This window comes from Zootoca vivipara, chromosome 2 (genome assembly GCF_965207765.1).
Source record: "Zootoca vivipara chromosome 2, rZooViv2.hap1.1, whole genome shotgun sequence".
Taxonomy (NCBI): domain Eukaryota; kingdom Metazoa; phylum Chordata; class Lepidosauria; order Squamata; family Lacertidae; genus Zootoca; species Zootoca vivipara.
Genome location: NC_142584.1, coordinates 103,230,585 through 103,250,368, shown reverse-complemented (window position 1 = coordinate 103,250,368; position 19,784 = coordinate 103,230,585). Strand labels below are relative to the sequence as shown.

Genomic DNA, 19,784 nt, shown 5'->3' with positions numbered 1-19,784 from the left:
TTTTGCCTGGTTCCCTGTAACCTCACTTCTCGTAGTGAGGGAACCGCCAGAAGACCCTCGGAGCTGGATCTCAGTGTCCGGGCTGAACGATGGAGGTGGAGACGCTCCTTCAAGTATACTGGGCTGAGGCCGTTTAGGGCATTAAGGGTCAGCACCAACACTTTGAAGTGTGCTTGGAAACGTACTGGGAGCCAATGTAGGTCTCTTAGGACCGGTGTTATGTGGTCTCTAAAAACAATTGCGACTCAACTAAAAATCCGTTAACGGAATCATAGAATTGGAAGGGACCCCGAGGGTCATCTAGTCTAACCCCATTTGGCGTGCAGGAATCAAAACTAAAGCAATCCATGACAGGTGGCCACCCAACCTCTGCTTAAAATATTCTAAAATCAATTACAACCCTATTCAGTGATCTTGAAGGTTGGCCAAGAACAGTATCCTTCAGCCACCACAGGAACACTTTCAAATTCCTCCTTAAAAATTAATGATGGTGGAGAGAGGTTTCACCTCACTAGGGAGGACATTCCACAGCTGGGGAGCCACCACGCGAAAGTCCCTGTCAAGGATCAGCACCTTCTTATGAGAAGCATTCCTGATTCCACTTTCTTCCTTCTCTCCCCAGACGCACCGGACAAGCGCCATTCTCGCCCCATCCTGCTGATCTATTCTCCTGACTCGGAGGAGCACAAGCAGTTGGTGTGCGCTTTTGCGGCGCTGCTACGCTCGGCCCTGGGCTGCCCTGTGCTCTTGGACCTCTGGGAGCTGGGCCATGTGGGGCGGCTGGGCATCTTGCCCTGGGTGTATGCCCAGCGAGAGCAAGTCAGCAAGGAGCAGGGCCAGGTTCTGCTACTGTGGAGCGTCGGCAGCGCCCGCGCCTACGGGCTGTGGCAAGGGAAGGCCGCCAGGTGCGGCGGCGTGAAGGCACCGGAGCCCCACGACCTGTTTGGGGCGGCCATGGCCTGCTTGAAAGGCGAACTGCAGGGGGCACCTGGGGCTGTGCGAGGAAAGGGCGACTGGGTCATCGCCTACTTCAGCAAACTATGTGGCCGGCGCAACATCCCCCGGGCCTTGCACTTCCTTCCTCGATACCGTCTGCCTCAGGAACTGCCAGGCCTGGTCAGGGTGCTTCAGGGCCCTTCCAGCTCGGCCCCAAGATGGCTCCGCGCCAGCGCTAAGGCCCTGGTACGCCGCCTGCTCAAGGCCGAGAGGAGGAAAGCTCCGCAGAGCCAGAGGCATCAGCCTTGGAGGTCGGCCACGGAGAAGTTTGCGAGCTCCCTGGTCCCTTTTGCTCCTCATCCCAAACTGCGCAGGCCGAGCTGCGCTTGAGCGGCTGCACTTGAGGAGAGACACGCATCCCGGTGGCGAACGTGTCGGGTTGTGAAATGGAGCTCTCCCCTGTTACAAAACCTGGGAAGCCAGGCATTTGCAGCCTGCTAGGTCTGTGTATGCGAAAAGGAAGTGTCCTAAGCTAAAGGAGAGGCTGCTCTGCTTGCTAAGGAAGTCCAGGGCCTTTTGAGTCCCAACGCCACGAAAAAGAGCGGCCAAACTCAGCCAAGTTGGAGGCTTCTCCACCGGCTAGGCCTCGTCTTGCACAGCGGTTAAGGGAACGGTTGTCGTGGAAATGATGGTGTGGTGCAAGTTAATGCCGGTCACGGCACAGAAAAGGTCAGGAGGCCGCTGTGTGGCACTGGCGCCAGAAGAGGGGCTGTGCAATATTGGAGTTGTGTCTTGCCATGTGTAATTTATGTGACGCTGCAATCACCCCAAGAGAGGTGCTCTGGAGGACCGTCGTATCGGCCCTACTGCAACTGAATTGGCTAACTGGAAACCTTAAACTGATCACCGGCGGGTCATTTCAGGGCTGTAGCCGCAGGACTCACCCTCCCCCCCCCCACCTCTGCATTTTCTGCTTTCATTTTAAAAGTGGGTTTCTCTAGCAATTTAACTTGTGAATATATGAGGGGAAGTATGGAGGCAGCATTCTGTAAGCTATTAAGGAATATACAATTAAGTAACAACAAATCTATCAAGCTACCTGTTTTGGTCACCAGTCTGCCTCTCGTCCGAATAAGTTCAAAGCAAGCATGTCACTAAGGATTACGTTGAGGGAACGCTTTTTTGTTTTGCCGTGTGTTCGTCAAATGTGTTTGGGGGTATTTTTTTATAGGAGTCCTTATGTTCTTGTTTTTTTCTGTTTGGAATATGATAAAAAAAATTACTTTATGAACACACACGCATCTTTGATATATAGGTCACTTCTGTGCTTGGGGTGTACATACAATACCATTCAACCTTGAAAAGCCAGATCAAGACCTGTCCTGTTGCAATGCACACATAACTTGATTACGTATTACAGAACTTGAGGTGCTTCTAGACGTGAGCTTGTTAAGCTTGCAGATGTGTCACCGAGGTATCACAAACAAGTCTTCACAATGAACATTAAATTAGAGCTTTTGATGGTGATACCAGCCACGGCCAGGGGGTGGGGCAGGCTGTTAATACCTGTTTTCCATTGATAGTAAAACGTACCGGTATATGCTTGCTGTCAGAGTTGTTATGACTACTCCTGAGTAACGACCTTCCACATGCTTGTCTTTCAAAAGTCTTTATTAGTGCACATTATTTACAGTGTAGCGAGCTGTTGGTTTCACGTCTCCTCATTCCGAATCAGAATCCGGCACTGCCCCTTTTCGCGATTTTGACCAACATAAAAGCCTCGGGACAGTGAATCTCCTCCCTTTTCTCCTCCTTCTCAATACCGGTGTCGGGGGGGGGGGGAAGGGTCTACGCTCTGCCCTGTTCCTGTCCACCCTTCCCGCCTCTCTCTCTCTCTTCCTGCCTGTGGAGCAGGGGCTCTCCAGTGCTACCAGAGCCCTGGCACTCCTTCTCCGTCTCCTGACTCATCCCTTCAGGCTCCTTGCTTTCCTGACTGCTCGGAGACGGGCTGCTTCTGATTGGGGGGGGGGGTTCTCTGTAATCCCTACCCCTTACTTTCTCAATTACTGGCATTGCCTCTAAGCCCTTGTAGATGTAGATTGCAGGTGTAAACAGAAGACACAATAAGGTGCATGGTTTCTATGTGACACACACTTAGCAGTGCTGCCCGTAGATCAAAAGACCTTTGTTTGCCGCTGGTGACTGAGGGTGTGGTGGCACCTCCTGGCACCAGGCACCAGTCTGTCCTGATTGCCTCTCTTGATTTTGGCCAAACAGAAGCGCACAGGTGGGAAAGAATAACCTTTTAAACCAAGCTCTTTCTCCTCTAGTACAGAGGTTGGGAAATGGGGGGCCCTCCAGATGTTTGCTGAACTACAACTCCCATCAGCCTCGGGCAGATTGGGATGATGGGAGTTGTAGTCCAAGAGCCAGAGGTTTTCCATCCCTTCTGTAGTATAAATGGGAACTGCGGGCCCTTGGGCCCAGGGTGTCAGTGGGCCCCTTGATTTCTTCCTCAAGCCACACTCACCCCTCCTTCTTGGCTTCACTCTTTCAAAGTACAGTGGTACCTTGGTTTACAACCATAATCCATTCCGGAGGTCCGGTTGTAAACCAAAACAGGTTGTAACCCAAGGCGCTCTTTCGCCAATGGGGCCTCCCCCCCCCAAAAAAAGGGGGGTGTTGTAATTACAAAAAAAGGTACACACACTTCCGGGTTTGACATGGTTGTAATCCAAAATGGTTGTAATCCAAAACGGTTGCAAACCAAGGTACCATTGCAAAACAGATCTCAAGTCATCTTGCAAAAAAGAAAACAATGTGAAATGTCAAACTTTTGAAATGATGCTTGTCATTTCCTCATTATTCAGTAGATACTCCACTCCCATGCATCTAAAAATAACCCGTGTCTCTCTGCTGTTCTGTCACTTTACACTTCCTTCTTTGGAGATAACATTTTTGTACAGGCAAAGTATGAAAATAAAAGTTTCTTTCTTTCTTTAGGAGTATTTATACTCCTATCCTGGTGAACTACCCAGTGATCTTCAGGTGAAGGGCAGTATAAAATAATAATAATGGAGCAATAAATAAATTATACCCTGCCTACTGACCAAAGTCCTCAAGGCAGTTTAGAACATAGTAAGTATGCATCTTGCACACAATTAATTTGTGTGCATTCAGCTTTATGTGTGTGGCAAAAAAGAGAGGGAAAACAACATTCCCACCCACCATAGATAGATAGATAGATAGATAGATAGATAGATAGATAGATGATTTTAGCTTTAGGTGCGATCCCTGGAACATAACCCCCGCATAAATTACGGGTGTGAAAAAGGGAAAAGGTAAAGGACCCCTGGACGGTTAAGTCCAGTCAAAGGCGACTATGAGGTGTAGCGCTCATCTTGCTTTTCAGGCCGAGGGAGCCGGTGTTTGTCCACAGACAGCTTTCCAGGTCATGTGGCCAGCAGGACTAAACCACTTATGGCGCAATGATGGAACACTGTGATGGAAGCCAGAGCGCACGGAAACGCCGTTTCCCTTCCCGCCATAGCGATACCCATTTATCTACTTGCACTGGTGTGCTTTCAAACTGCTAGGTTGGCAGGAGCTGGGATAGAGCAATGGGAGCTCACCCCGTTGCGCGGATTCGAACCACCAACCTGAGCCCAAGAGACTCAGTGGTTTAGACCACAGCTGCGCCACCCACATCCCTTGTATTACGGGTGTACTGTACATATAAAACACAAAAACGTAGATACAGAAGTCGCCACAGCAGCACAAAGGTATGTATGAGAGCCCCCTCTCCTTGTTCTCCAATGTTCCAACAAATGCCATTCTGTGGCTGAATCTCCTGGATATTGAAGCAGCCACATGTTAGTCCCCCACAGACCAGGACGTCCTCCCTGTGTGGCTGCTATTGGTGTAATCCAAAATGTAATCCCACAGCCCTGGTGGCAGATACTTGAAAAAACAACATCCATTCCATAACATAAAAAGACCTATCTACTGCCACATCCTATTCCCACGGGGGTCAACCGGATGATCTTGCAGGAAACTTGCATGCAGGCACCACTGTGTTCTTTGCCTGGTGATTCCCACTGGTGATAAACAGAGGCATTTTGCTTCCAATGGTGGAGCATAGCCATTCTGGCTAGTAGCCTCTGAAAGCCTTATTTCTTTAACAAGACAGGATCTTATATCATTTCGGACAACAAATGCATATATAAAATGTACACATGTATGAGCCGAATACTGCACAGGTTCTTAAGAGACTACAATTTTATATCTAGATTTAAAAAAATTCCTTCCAGTAGCACCTTAGAGACCAACTGTAAGTTTGCTCCTGGTATGAGCTTTCGTGTGCATGCATACTTCTTCAGATAATCTAGAATTATTCATGTTCCATGTAAATGAATAATCAGCGCAAAAACAAAACTGCCGTGATAAATCCCTGAAACGAGATATTGATAAGGTGAATAATACTAAAACTCAACTAATGATTACTCAAAGAAACATAATAGCAGTCTGAACAATGGCATCACACCATCACAACTAGGAGAGCTTTTACAGCCCTTTACTTAATCTTTTCTAAGAGCAATGATATTCATTAGTTGAATTGTCTCATAGGTTAGCTAACCTTTAGTTTAAACAACTATAGTCTTCTCTTGGGGAAGTTTATCCCTGACTGCTATGTAATTTTCAATTCTTTTCAGAGCTTACAGCTCCTGTTTAGTTTTTATTATAAGGAAACCTCAGCCCCTTAACATTTTCCTTCTGAGGAAACAGAGATTTTCCAGTGAAACGAGTCGCTTAGCCGGCACCTCGTCAAGGTTTACTTTATTTAGAGGTTATTTTGAGACATTCTTATCTTTTTTATATCCCAGTTTCTTTTGGGAAATTTAAACCTATTATGTTTCTTTGAGAAATCATTAGTTGAGTTTTAGTATTATTCACCTTATCAATATCTTGTTTCAGGGATTTATGACGGCATAGTTTTGTTTTTGCGCTGATTATACATTTCCGTGATGGTCTTTTTGGCCATTTTGCTATGTAAATGAAGGCGTATGCAAAACCAATTTGTTTCTCTACGAAGAAAGATACATAAAAGTGTAATCCTAACCACGTCTTCTCACAAGCAAGTCATGTTGAATTCAGTGGCACAGAATGGGATGAGGATTTCAGCCTAAACGGCGGGCGGGGTGGCGGGGGGGGTGGCGGGGTGGAGAGATGTTGCAAAGCAAGCCTTGCATTATAGCTATTTCTGTAAAGTATATGTATAAATATACTTATTTATAACATTATATCTATCTATCTATCTATCTATCTATCTATCTATCTATCTATCTATCTATCTATCTATCTATGAATATATATGAGAGTCCCATGGACTGCAATAAGAGCAAACCTATCCATTCTGAAGGAAATCAGCCCTGAGTGCTCACTGGAAGGACAGATCCTGAAGCCGAGGCTCCAATACTTTGGCCACCTCATGAGAAGAGAAGACTCCCTGGAAAAGACCCTGATGTTGGGTGTGATCTTGCTGCGGATCTTTCCCCCAACCCCAATGTTTTCAAACATGAAATGCTCTGGTTGTAACAAAAACAAATACATGCTAGGCTACAGCAAAGTTACATTGCAGAATATAATTACTGAGGGGTAAGTTATTGCAACCTCCAGTGGCATGTTCTCAGAGATTGCCTGCTTCTAGGTAGCAGCAGCCACATTGGGGCTGTTAACGGCATAGAGTCCCCTAAAATATGGGGGCCAGGCTGTCACACTGATTGGCGAACCCTCGAAAGATCTACTGGTGAGGTTGTGCCGGCAGCCAGTATGGGTCCCATTTGAACTCCTGGGCCCTCAGCCAGTGCCCCAACTGGCCCACTGCTGGAGCCAGCCCTGGAAACTGGTTTTAAATTAAACTCCTTAATAAGTGTGGCTTAATCAATAGTCTGGTGTGGATGAAGCCCAGAGCAGATGGCTCATAGGGCCATCATACAGGCGGACTCTTTCTTCCTCCTCCAGCATGTTGCGGTCACATCCAATGTTTGGATTTATTTTGTCGATTTATTGCTGCTGTTTAATGAGGGTGAATAGCACGCCCTGTGCTAAGAACAGCTTTATTGGTTGAATAACTGACAAATGTTTATTTTGAACCTCTTAGTGACCTTGACCTTGTGCATTAAGCCACGACGAATCCAATTTTATGAATGATTAACCAGGACTGAATAAGCAGGCTAGCCAGCATTGCTGAGTGACTCTGCTGCTGATATGAAGCCATATGTCTTGCAATCAAATCCACAGTCCACTGAACTAAACTAGTTATTTGAGCCATTGGGATCAACAGTTTTGGACAGAGCAATACAAACTAAAGGACTCTGCGAGGGGCATGTCTGCCGGTGATCCACCAGTGCAAAACACACTACATCCAAACTCTGTCTGGTGGCAGATGGGTGGGCAGAGAACCCCCAAAGCACCTACACTTCGGAACTCCCTGCCTATTGATATCAGGCAGGTGCCATCGCTGTATTCCTTTTGGGGCCTGCCTGGAACATTTTCAGTTAGGCAAGACACAAAGATGTGACATGCGTTTTATTTATTTATTTAGCTGGTTTTTAAAGTCTTTTATACTATTCCAAACACCTGTTTTATATATATACTAGCTGGCCCTGCCACGCGTTGCTGTGGCTAATTCCCTGTGACTGCCACCCCCCCCGTGTCGATCCATGACATCAGGGCAGTCTCAAGCAGGTCACGCGCCCTGGTGCTGAGGGGCGGAGATCGCTCCGGCGCCCCCGCCCTCGCAGGGTGCAACATGGTTTGGGAAACTCAGCAGTGGCCAGGGGATTGGAGATCAGTCTACATCCCAATCCCAAAGAAGGGTAGTGCCAAAGAATGCTCCAACTACCGCACAATTGCTCTCATTTCACACACTAGCAAGGTTATGCTTAAAATTCTACAAGGCAGGCTTAAGCAGTAAGTGGACCGAGAACTCCCAGAAGTGCAAGCTGAATTTCGAAGGGGCAAAGGAACCAGAGACCAAATTGCGAACATGCACTGGATTATGGAGAAAGCTACGGTTCATTGCTTCATTGACTACGCAAAAGCTTTTGACTGTGTTGACCACAGCAAACTATGGCAAGTTCTTAAAGAACTGGGAGTGCCTGATCACCTCATCTGTCTCCTGAGAAATATCTATGTGGGACAAGAAGCTACAGTTAGAATTGGATATGGAATAACTGATTGGTTCAAAATTGGGAAAGGAGTATGATAAGGCTGCATATCAGGCATCCACAAACTTTGGCCCTCCAGATGTTTTGGACTACAATTCCCATCATCCCTGACCACTGGTCCTGTTAGCTAGGTGTCATGGAAGTTGTAGGCCAAAACATCTGGAGGGCCACAGTTTGGGGGTGTCTGCTGTATATTGTCTCCCTGCTTATTTAACTTATACTGTATGCAGAATTCATCATGCGAAAGGCTGGACTGGATGAATACCAAACTGGAATTAAGATTGCCGGAAGAAATATCAACAACCTCAGATATGCTGATGACACAACCTTGATGGCAGAAAGTGAGGAGGAATTAAAGAACCTTTTAATGAGGGTGAAAGAGGAGAGTGCAAAATATGGTCTGAAGCTCAACATAAAAAAACAACCAAGATCATGGCCACTGGTCTCGTCACCTCCTGGCAAATAGAAGAGGAAGAAATGGAGGCAGTGAGAGATTTTACTTTCTTTTTTTAAAAAAATACTTTTTATTAGATTTTCCAATTAAAACACAATTATATCACATCAAGTATTTCAAATTATAGAAATACATATCAATTAAGCCTAATATTATGTCGAATCATAAAAATTTTTTGACTTCCCATGCTTCAAAATCTGGGGATTCTAAATAACTTTCCGCACTGCCATCCTAATCCTGATGTCAACATCTTCCTCGTAATCCATAATAGTCCCGATCTTTTCCCAACAATCCCTCTAGACATTATCCTCTCTTTTATCTTTTGTCTCAGCTTTTGAGCTAAGCATCAAACGAGATTTAACACAAAATCATTTACCTGTGTGGGTTTTTTGTCCAGTCCTCCCCATAAATCCTCCTCTTATCTGGGGTGCCTCTCCGGCCGCGTCGACAGTCAAGCACAAGCAAGCGCCATATCGAAAGACTCAGATCGTATTCCATCTTCTCCTCAAAAAGTCCACCAATAGCAGAAATACAGCTTTTTCAGGTGGGGAACAACCAGTCCCAATTATGCACAATCTCTTATAACAGATTTATGGCTCTCCTCGCCCTTTAGCTGCACTCTGCCTCCCGAGGCTTCAATTAGGCCACTCTTATCTCTCGAATTCAAAGTGCGTCACAACTCATAAATCCACTTTAGATGGTATCCAGGCAGGCTCCAGTAAGGCTCCAGTAAGCACACCCAGCTGGGGAGGTTTTACTCTTACAGTTTAACAAAGCAGCTTCCAAAAATATACAGAATAATAATCTTCTATTTATATAAATTCCTATAGCCACACAGTTCATTTCCATTTCTCATTTGTTCCAAATAATAAGGCAGTCCGTCCGGGAAGGTGGTAAGTACATCTTAAGTTATAAAAATAAAAAGTTCACTTCCCTTTTCGTTCCATCCCAATCATTCTTTTTTCTTGATGCAATACTCCCTCAAATCTTTTATCACTCAGCAGCTGAAAATTCCTGGCAGTATCTTCTCCCCCTTCTTTTGAAGCATGTCCATGAATTTAAATCCAATTATTTCTCTTTAATTATGGAGATTGCGCTCGAACAGGGTGGCCGCCAGGAGTTCCGGCCCCCATGAGTGCTCGACCCAGGCCCCCCCACCCCTCAAAGGGTCGGGGTGGGTTAAGGGGCATCTGCGGGCCAGCGGCCCCTCCCGTCAAGACCCGGGAGGGTGGGGAGACTGCTTTACTCCCCTAGCAGCCGCCAAATTCCTCATGGGGGTCGGAAATGATGGAACGGGTCAGCCATCCTCCCGACGAGCGAAACCGGAAGTCGAGATTTTACTTTCTTGGGTTCCATGATCACTGCAAATGGTGACAGCAGTCACGAAATTAAAAGAAGCCTGCTTCTTGGGAGAAAAGCAATGACAAACCTAGACAGCATCTTTGTCTAGTGACCTCTCCAGGGAGCAAGTTTTGGCTGTGTGTCCTGGGCTGCCCAGTTAGGGTGATGACTTTTTCATTTTTTCTCAAAAAATATTTCCTGTAGCACAAATGGATGAACTTTTGCCTATTAATGACTAAAATGAGGTATATTCCATTGAAATATTAAAAAAGGTTACGCACAAACCATTTTTTGTATGCCGTTCTACCATTTCATAAAATTGTATTAACAATTCTATATATATTTCGTATCAAATTTGGAGGCAACACCACATTCCACAATGGGAAGTGTTCTTAGCAACATAGGATATACAAAGGTCACACTTGCGCAAGGTAAAAGCCCCTTTTTGGGACCTCAAAACTCAGCCAGCAGACCCTGCTGGGCATGCTGGGAAAAGAACCTATAGGAGAGGTAGCAAAACATCGTCCTCTAGCGGCGTCTATACTGTTACTGCAGCTAAAAAAAGCTTCCTTGTGTGTTTGATGACCCTATATAATGTTGTATATATGTGACTCTAAAGCTTGGGTTGAATTTTATATCTGCTTACAGTGACTTCAAAAATGGTCAAAAAACTGATAAATAAAATTTTTAGAATCATTTTGCGTGAGAGGTTTTTTAAAATCAAATCTCTTTGAAAGTAAGATTTTATCTAATCTTTAATGAAAGCTCATCAAATTATGATACAGGGAAATGAGGTTGTAAAAAGTCATCACCCTACTGCCCAGACAACAAGCCTGCATCAGCCTCGCTGATGTGTTCCAAAGGAAAGCAGAGCAATACATTTGGTTCCTTAGCTTTTTCTTCTCCCAAAGATATCCCACAAGGCAGCAGAGGTTTAGGACCGGAGTTTTACTTCTCCTAGATGGGCTACCTTCTCAGGTTGGCGAGCCCCATCTGCCCCTCTCTTCCCTCTACACCAAGTGCAGAATCTGCCTTCTTGGCCATTGGACCCACTCTTGGCCTTGTCTGTTCAATCTGCTACAAACTGTCTTTGCATGCAGAGCAAGTCCCTAACTCACTGAGGGTTCGAGACCCATGGCATACATAGTGCGCTGGCAAAATGCAAGCCAGCAAAATGACATGCCCTTCAATTTTTTTTTAAAAAAAAGGTATCTGAAAAAGTGTGCATGCACACGCAAGCTTATACCCAGAACAAACTTAGTTGGTCTCTAAGGTGCTACTGGACAATTTTTAAAATGTTGTTGTTGTTGTTGTTTAGTCGTTTAGTCGTGTCCGACTTTTCGTGACCCCATGGACCATAGCACGCCAGGCACTCCTGTCTTCCACTGCCTCCCGCAGTTTGGTCAAACTCATGTTCCTAGCTTCGAGAACACTATCCAACCATCTCGTCCTCTGTCATCCTCTTCTCCTTGTGCCCTCCATCTTTCCCAACATCAGGGTCTTTTCCAGGGAGTCTTCTCTTCTCATGAGGTGGCCAAAGTATTGGAGCCTCAGCTTCACGATTTATTTATTTCATCTGCGTCATACCAACACGGCTACCTACCTGATTCTAAAAATTAAATTAGACCCAACAAGTTCCTCTGTCAGCTTTGACGGAAAACCTCTGCTAAAAAAAATAAACAAATCAGGTTTGCTGTGTTGCCGTTCAGGAAATCTGACAGCTCTGAACTTGGCTGTGAATGCTTCTTCCCGCATTTAATCCTTGTACCCTTTGGGGCTTTTCTTCAACTACCGGTAGGTTGCTGGCGCTGTGCCCAGGCTATCCTGCCCTTCGCCCTCACTTCTAGTTTCTGCAACGCCCTCTCCACCTTTACTCCCCTTTGACGCAATTTCTCTGGTAGTAGCAGAAAGGGAGTGATATTGACTAAGCTGGGCACTGTCAAACACGAGTTGCCGTGAAGATTGCAGCGCGTCGGTTCCTCGGATCCTCAAGTCTTTTTTCGGATAGGAAACCTTTCCTGCTTGGATCTTTTGCCCTAGCGTAGGACCTGCTTGCCAGCACCTGCTCCAGCTCCTTAGACAGAAAACCCTGGAAAGAAACCAACTCCCGGGCCAGGAGGTGGAAACAAGGAAATAAATATCAAGCTGTGTGCCAACTGTGCTATTCAGGCACGATCTAATTTGTCCTGTGCAAAGGCAGATTCTGCGATGAAAGGGGCAGCGTCGTCATCATCACCCCCACAATGACTTGTGGGGTAGAGCCAATGCCTGGCTCACGACGGATGGCAGAGATGTGGCTTTGGGTCCTGCCACTCATCCTAGTGTGCCTGCCTTCTGCCTGCCTTCAGCCTGCAAATATTCTGGAGTCTGTCCACTGCTCTCAGGTAGGTACAAACCTTCTGAAAAATTGGGGTTGGGGAGGGAGGATAAGCTAATGGAATATCCAGAAGAAGAGCGCGGCTGGCTGGCATCATTGACAGGGCCATGCCACACACCACACTATGTGCTTGGAAGTTCAACTTATTCTAAATGAGCTATCATGGTTGTTCAAATGGGGGAAGTGGTTTCATTTGTGGCATAGGCTATATTCCCAGAGAAGGCATGCGTGTCCAGACCTCTTCTAAGAAAGGGTCTTGAGGAAGACTACAGTCACAGGCGGTTTACTTCTACCTCTCTCACACCGCTCAACCGTCCTGATCCAAGCGGGACATCCTGGAATTCTAGAAGCCATTCCCTGCTTCTGAATGGATCCTGGAACATCCCCCCCCCTATTTATTTTTTTGTCCAGCTCTCTGGCTTTTGGCTCTGGTGCGCTGGCACAAATCAGCTGGTTCCCTCAAAAGCTAAAATAACGAGAGTCCCAATTTGGAGCGTTTCCCCACCTCAGGTCCCAAGCCAAAGTGCAATGCTTCCCGCCGCCGCCGCCCTCTATAGTTCTCTCAGCTGTAACAAAATCCCATGACCTTTTTAAATGGGGGGGGGGTCTTTAAAAAAAACATGGCTGATGTTACGTTTAAGCTGGGGCAGTGTACACACCATACATTTAAAGCACACACCCCAAAAAATCTTGGGAACTGTAGTTTGTTAAGGATGCCTGGAATTGTGAGCAATTATATAAACAGGCGTAACCGGCTGCTGTAACAAGTCATTCAAGAATTTAAAAAGACAATGTAAAATAACATAAATAGCACAGCCACGTGTTGCAAAGTATCAAATAAGGACTTAGTCCAACATTAATGCAATGTCCACAGTCCATATATCATAGTTCATATAGGGTATCCATATGGAGATAAATCAAAATAGATGTAAATACTTGATGTAATGTACTTGAGCTTTTCCTGACAATAGGAGCATTATCTGGTGTTACACCTGGAGTTTTAGTTAATACTCCGTCTTTGAAAGGTATGTACTTACATTGAGAAGATTATTACTGTTTTTTTGGGTGGTAAAAGACTGACTTGATATTCCTTTAAGATACATAGCTACAAGCTTACTGAAGAAGCCAACTGTGGCAAAACAAGGTATATAACTTAGGAACCTTGTCTTCTCCTGTGGATATTCCTATGCCACGCCCGACCTTCATTCAGACGCATTGTTGCCACCTACCTAGACGTTGGTGAACACCTTATTCTGTGGAACTCAAGTATTTACATCTATTTACATCTATAGCTCCCAGCATTCTGTGTTCGCAGTCCCTGTTAATATCGAGCTCTTTGCGCCCTGAACATGCTGGATGGGCCTTGGGGGAGAGGGACAATTCTCTCCATCTCCCCTGCCCTGTTATAGCACTGCCTTTGACCCTTTCAGCCCTGAGGCTTCCTCTCCCCTGCCCATCATGGCCTCTCTGCCTAATTTTGGCGACTGCCGTGTAGAAGGGAAGGAGCGCTGTGGTTGCTAAGAGAGACTGAGGAGGAACTACCTGCTCTACCTGATACTGGGACAAGGCCTCTGCTGTTTGTTTACTCAGCAGTTGCCACAGCCTGGTGGCTGAGGCGTCCTCGAGCTTGTGGCCATGGAGACAGCCACGGCAGGAACAAAAGGTTTTGGCGCCTGTGTACTGCAGTGCTTCCCCCTCCTTTCCTGGCTCTGCTTCTGTGCCCTTTAACAGCAAGCCCTGGCGTCGCAAAAACTAAGCAGGCCGCTCTTTTGGTGCCAACTGTTCACCTGCCATGAAAAGCATCACCTGCTCAGGTGACTGCAGTTGTCAAGGCTCAGGAAACAAGGCCGCAAGCCTGTATGCCAAGTCAAGATGGCGACGTCCCTCGCCAGGACATTGCAAAAGCTGAAAAGTCCACCACAGAGATACGGCCACTTAGTAGTAGTAGTACTGCTACTCTCCCTGAGTGAGAGACAGGGGAAAGTGTTTGCAACCACTTTGGGTGGTTTCCGGCTTTTTTTTTTGGTCTGTGTTCTGCCACTGTGAGTCGAGCAGGGTTAATTGCACGTTCTTTTGTAATTCAAGGAAACCTTTAGTAAAACATTATTTCAAAACAAGGGGATTAACGTGTCAAGGACAGTGGGAGGAGAGGAACGGGGCTGCCATCCCTGTGATGGCATATCCCTCAACTGTCATTATAGAAATGGGACATCCAATTTTGGGGGACCTCACATGAGCTAAAATGTGAGAGATTGTGGGCTGGAAGATGTGTGACCCAGTTTTTGGCCAGGAAATGTTGGGGTGGGGTGGGGTGGGGAGAGCAAAGGTCTGCTGAGGTAACGAATAGGGCTGGTTACATCAAAGTCCTTACGCCTTCTGCTTTGCCCCACTGCAGCTCAGAATCTGGGGGTGCCAGTCAGCCAACCTGGTCTGATGGTGTTTCTCCTAAATTCCTTCTGGAACAGCTCAAGAAGGTGAGGGTTGAGGGCACTGGACCTCAGTGGTTCTGCTCCAACCTCCAGAGCCATTTCCAGAAAGTAGCTATGGGGTTGGTACTGCTTGACACTATGACAGCTTTCCCATGGTGTTGTGCAGAGTCCCACCTTGTGCCACACGCTGTTTAATATTCTATATGAAGCTACTGGGAGCGGTCCTCGAGAGTGTCACAATATTTGGGTGGCGCCTGGCTTTATCTCGTAGAATTAACATTTCAGCAGACCTTGCCTCCTCGTTAGGTTCCCAGGGAACTCTCCGAACCATAGCTTTGGGTTCAGCACAGTGCAAGACAGGTCTCCCTGCCTCCTGCTTCTAGCATCAGCCAAAACCACACACCAAAACTATGTCACTATGTCAACATATTTATTCTTAGCTAACTCTTTAAGATGCTGGTGAGTCTGGCCAAAGCCATTACCCTAACAAAGGAGCTGGCTGGACCAGTTTACCAGTTCTCCTTTTGTAGATTCTAACCTCACAGATACAGAATCACAGGTTTGGAAGAGACCCACAGATACCATCCAGACTGATTCCCCTGCAAACCTATAGCAATATAGTCCTAAACCAGATGTGCAGATGGAAAGGAGGCTCCTGGTTGACTTCTCAGAGCAAAAGGTATAGCAGAATACCCAGAGTAGCTTACAGTAAGGGAAAAAGCAGAAGAACGATGCTGTTTAAAACAGTCAGTACAAACATAACAGGTGAGTTGTAGTCCAACAATTCCTGGAGGGCTACAGGTTCACCACCTTATTAAGCCAATACAGTATGTCCTGCATTGGGAACAGCTTTCGTAGACCCAAGAAATTGGTCCCCACAATGAAATAACAGTTGGAAGGCATGTTGTTTTAGACTCAGCCTGGCAGGGTGTGTTGTAGGGTGAGAGGAAAGGGGCTCAGCTTGTGATAGTATCTTTACTAGCTCTTGAAACTGTCCCTTTTGTGTCCTTCAATAGGGTCTTGGCTGCCAGCTATTGGGTAAGTGTTCGTACCAAAAATAATAATAATTCTCATCCCTCTTCTTTAACCTGATAAATCTATGGGTTTATCAACACCTACTTTTTGCCCAGACACAGATCCACACGTGAAGGCTCTGTGTTGGAGCAATTTTTAAATCTTTAGTGCTAAATCGCTCAGTGAACTCAGGTTTTCTGCAGATTGCCGTATGCTCCGATTGTGCTTTAAAGAGCGGGAAATCTGTGCTCAGACATATAGCTTTGAAACATGCATGATCTTGCTTGGAAAGAGTGGAGGAAAGGTAAGCATGACTAAGTCCAAGTGTGAAGACTGCCATTGACTTGACTTGTCCTAAAGCCCGATGCGTGGGGTTATTTTGCTACAGGGTTTGTTTGTTTAATGGGACGCCTAGGGCTTGCCAATCAGAAGGTCGGCGGTTCGAATCCCCACGACGGGGTGAGCTCCCGTTGCTCGGGCCCAGCTCCTGCCCACCTAGCAAAGCACTTATAAGTGCAAGTAGATAAATAGGTACCGCTCCGACGGGAAGGTAAACGGCGTTTCTGTGTGCTGCTCTGGTTCGCCAGAAGCGGCTTGGTCATGCTGGCCACATGACCCGGAAGCTGTACGCCAGCTCCCTCAGCCAGTAAAGCAACCCCAGAGTCGTCCATGACTGGACCTAACGGTCAGGGGTCCCTTTACCTTTACCTTGTTTGTTTAAAAGCATTCTTGTCATCATTTGGTCGCAATTCACGTCTTATTGGCCACATGCATGACCCAAAACATGCCAAATATTTCTACTGCAGTGTTCCTGGGAAAGAAGGGAGAATTTCGGGTGGGGATGGACATCACCCAAGAAAACCATCTTTAGACTGCCTTAGTCTTGTGGCCCCTGGATTCAACACAAGCTTCTTCTCATCCACAAAAGCTTCAGACTATGTTCTAGGGATGGAAGGATCTGTGGATTTTGGTTCAGGGCTCTTTCGATGGTAGTGAGTGTTCCTTCGAAATGCTGTGTTTGGGGGTGCTAATACACATTCTGCTGAATGGGGCCCTTATTTCACAGAGTAATTCTTTCTTTCTTTCTTTCTTTCTTTCTTTCTTTCTTTCTTTCTTTCTTTCTTTCTTTCTTTCTTTTGCCCATTTTCAGAAGAGAATTGGCTGTGGCCCCCTGGAGATGCCCTGCCAGCCCCAGGGCAAGACCCAGTCCTGGTGCTGACCCAAATGGAGACGAGGAACGGACTTCGGTGTCGGCAGCAGCGAGACTGCACCCCCTGTGTGCAGGTGACCCTACGCCTTGGCCTGCTGGGTGAGAAAGGTGGCTCAGGGCTCTGTGCCTGAACGTTGACCCTGGCCTGCTGCTGTTGCTGCAATCGGCCTTAGAACCATAGAATCATAGAGTTGGAAGAGACCACAAGGGCCATCCAGTCCAAGCAGTAAACACCATCAAAGCATTAAACACCATCAAAGCATTCCTGACAGATGGCTGTCAAGCCTCCGCTTAAAGATCTCCAAAGAAGGAGACTCCGCCACACTCCTTGGCAGCAAATTCCATTGTCGAACAGCTCTTACTGTCAGGAAGTTCTTCCTAATGTTTAGGTGGAATCTTCTTTCTTGTAGCTTGAATCCATTGCTCTGTGTCCGCTTCTCTGGAGCAGCAGAAAACAACCTTTCATCCTCTTCTATATGGCATCCTTGTACCTTGCCTTTCAGTCCTAGCTGGACCAGGCCCCCTCTGCCACTTCAGGGCAGGCTTGTTAGTCTAGTGCTGGCAGGACGTGATTCTCACGTTGGGTTTGAGAGGTCCTGAGTTCAGTTCCTAGGCACTCCCCACGAGGGACCAAAACATACAGAGGGAGAGAGACCAGAATTCAACAGCAGGACAAGTCCCAGGCTCTGTCGTAAGAACATTAGAAGAGCCTGCTGGATCAGGCCCAAGGCCCATCTAGTTCAGCATCCTGTTCTCACAGTGGCCAGCCAGATGCCTGCTGGGAAAGCAGCAAGCAGGATTCAAACATGAGAGCTCTCTCCCCTCCTGTGGCTTCCAGCAAATGGTATTCAGAAGCCATTGCTGCCTCCATCTATGGGTGTAGACAGCGCCTAGCCATCGTGGCTAGGAGCCATTGGCAGCCTTCTTTTTTCAGCAGTCCAATCCTCTTTTTTATATATTAAAAAATAGTTTTTAATTAAATATTTTATTGTGTTACAAAGCAGACAAATAAGTGGAGAAAAGTACAATAGGGGGACAATTGCTGCAATGTGCTGTGTTGCATCATCATCATCATCATTATTTAGGGTACACAGTCATTTTATTCCCTTGTAGAGCCACCTGCCTTGAGTTCAAAACAAGACGAGGGAGCTGACAGGACCAGCCCAGAGCCCAGAAGACATCATGGCAACACTGAAGGTAAGCCAGAAAGGGGGCTTTGTCTACAGCAGTCCCTGTTGTTGTTATTTTGAAATATTGTGCAGCTATACAGAAGTCAAAGAGGAGGAACAAGAAAGTTGGTATCGATGTTAATAGCACAGACAATAACCACCTTGGATAGTTCAGTTGGCTAGAACGTGGTGCTGATAATGCCAAGGTCGCAGGTTCGATCCCCGTAAACAGTGATTCCCTCCCCCAGAAAAAAATGTTTAGGGGTACTTGCCTTTTCCTACTCATATTGAAATCCTGTCCCTCAATGAGGCCAAGCTTAGATTCACAAAATGTTTAGGGGTATGCGTATTCCTGCATCCCCCCAGAAAAAAAGACGGCTGCATATTCCTACATTGCAGGGGTTTGGACTAGATGGTCCTCAGGGTCCCTTCCAGCTCTGTGAGTCTACGAGCCTAATTAATTCTCGGTGGCATGTTACAGGAATATGAGTAATGACTCAAACAGCCTCATGAAGTATATTGATGGCTGTCCCTGTTCGGGTTTTTGCTAAATTAGTAGCATGAGAAACCATCCGATTGCTTCTTCACACAATCAACTCTAGGACAAGCAATTAACACTGGGCAGAAAGCCAAGGTCTACTTCTGCCATAGTAACTGTGCTCTCATTGGTTGAGATCAGCACTGAGACCTGTTATCAGAGAAAGCTAGCACAGTACGTGGTGTGGTGAGTGTGGTCAGTGTAGGAGAAGAGGTGCTGTATCGGTTGTGTGTGTGTGTGTGTGTGTGAGAGAGAGAGAGGGGGGGGAATGATTTATTTTACTTTGTTTTTGAGTTCTAAAGTTGTACATAGAAACTCTGGATTTCTTTTATTTTAATAAATCCTGTATATAGTTTACTCTGCGTCCAGACGTCTAGTCATTTAAGTTATCACCAGAAGCTTCCGGAAAAACCTGCTCAAACTCTGCTGTGTTCAGGCTGAAGTTACACCTGGCACTTAAAAACACTAAGAGTCCCAGTCTTCCAGTTCGAGAGTCCGTATCTGCATTTATTGCCATTCCTCTTCTGACACCCTACGCTCCCTCCCTTCCTCTGTTCACAGGATTCCTGCAGGCGCACGTGCTGCTCTTAGCTAAGACATATGCTTTCTCCCACAACGCTGTGGTGAAGGTTTTGGTCCCCCGGGGTGGTGACTGGAACACCAGAAGCGATTTGGTAAGTGATTTGGGCCCATTGAATGTCCATTGCTGAAATCCAAAATTTGTAAGCATGGAGAACAAGTGGGCGGATCCTAATAATAATAATAATAATAATAATAATAATAATAATAATAGTACCCCGCCCATCCGGCTGGGTTTCCCCAGCCACTCTGGGCGGCTTCCAACAAAGATTAAAATACATTAAAATGTCACACATTAAAAACTTCCCTAAACAGGGCTGCCTTCAGATGTTTTCTAAATGTCAGGTAGTTGTTTATCTCTTTGACATCTGATGGGAGGGCGTTCCACAGGGCGGGCGCCACTACCGAGAAGGCCCTCTGCCTGGTTCCCTGTAGCTTTGCTTCTCGCAGTGAGGGAACCGCCAGAAGGCCCTCGGCGCTGGTCCTCAGTGTCAGGGCAGAACGATAT

The 19,784-nt window shown here is 46.4% G+C and overlaps 2 protein-coding genes across 7 annotated transcripts in view; both read left to right on the top strand.

The window, feature by feature from the left end:
- IL17RE (interleukin 17 receptor E) overlaps positions 1 to 2,229 on the top strand; it is a 55,004-nt gene extending 52,775 nt beyond the window's left edge. For all 4 annotated transcript variants that reach the window (XM_088662650.1, XM_088662649.1, XM_088662648.1 and 1 more), the window contains one exon: positions 623 to 2,229. In XM_088662650.1, the coding sequence (XP_088518776.1) occupies positions 623 to 1,326 (704 nt within the window). In that variant the 3' untranslated portion in view covers positions 1,327 to 2,229. The remainder of the gene's footprint in view (positions 1 to 622) is intronic.
- A 9,654-nt stretch (positions 2,230 to 11,883) lies between these two features.
- IL17RC (interleukin 17 receptor C) overlaps positions 11,884 to 19,784 on the top strand; it is a 32,435-nt gene continuing 24,534 nt past the window's right edge. The window contains exons 1-5 of one of the 3 annotated variants that reach the window (XM_035106875.3): positions 11,884 to 12,344; positions 15,783 to 15,804; positions 16,931 to 17,089; positions 18,104 to 18,187; positions 19,259 to 19,371. In XM_035106875.3, coding sequence (XP_034962766.3) covers positions 12,204 to 12,344; positions 15,783 to 15,804; positions 16,931 to 17,089; positions 18,104 to 18,187; positions 19,259 to 19,371 — 519 coding nt within the window. In that variant the 5' untranslated portion in view covers positions 11,884 to 12,203. The remainder of the gene's footprint in view (positions 12,345 to 15,782; positions 15,805 to 16,930; positions 17,090 to 18,103; positions 18,188 to 19,258; positions 19,372 to 19,784) is intronic. The other 2 variants (XM_088662641.1, XM_035106877.3) reach the window with 2 other exon arrangements.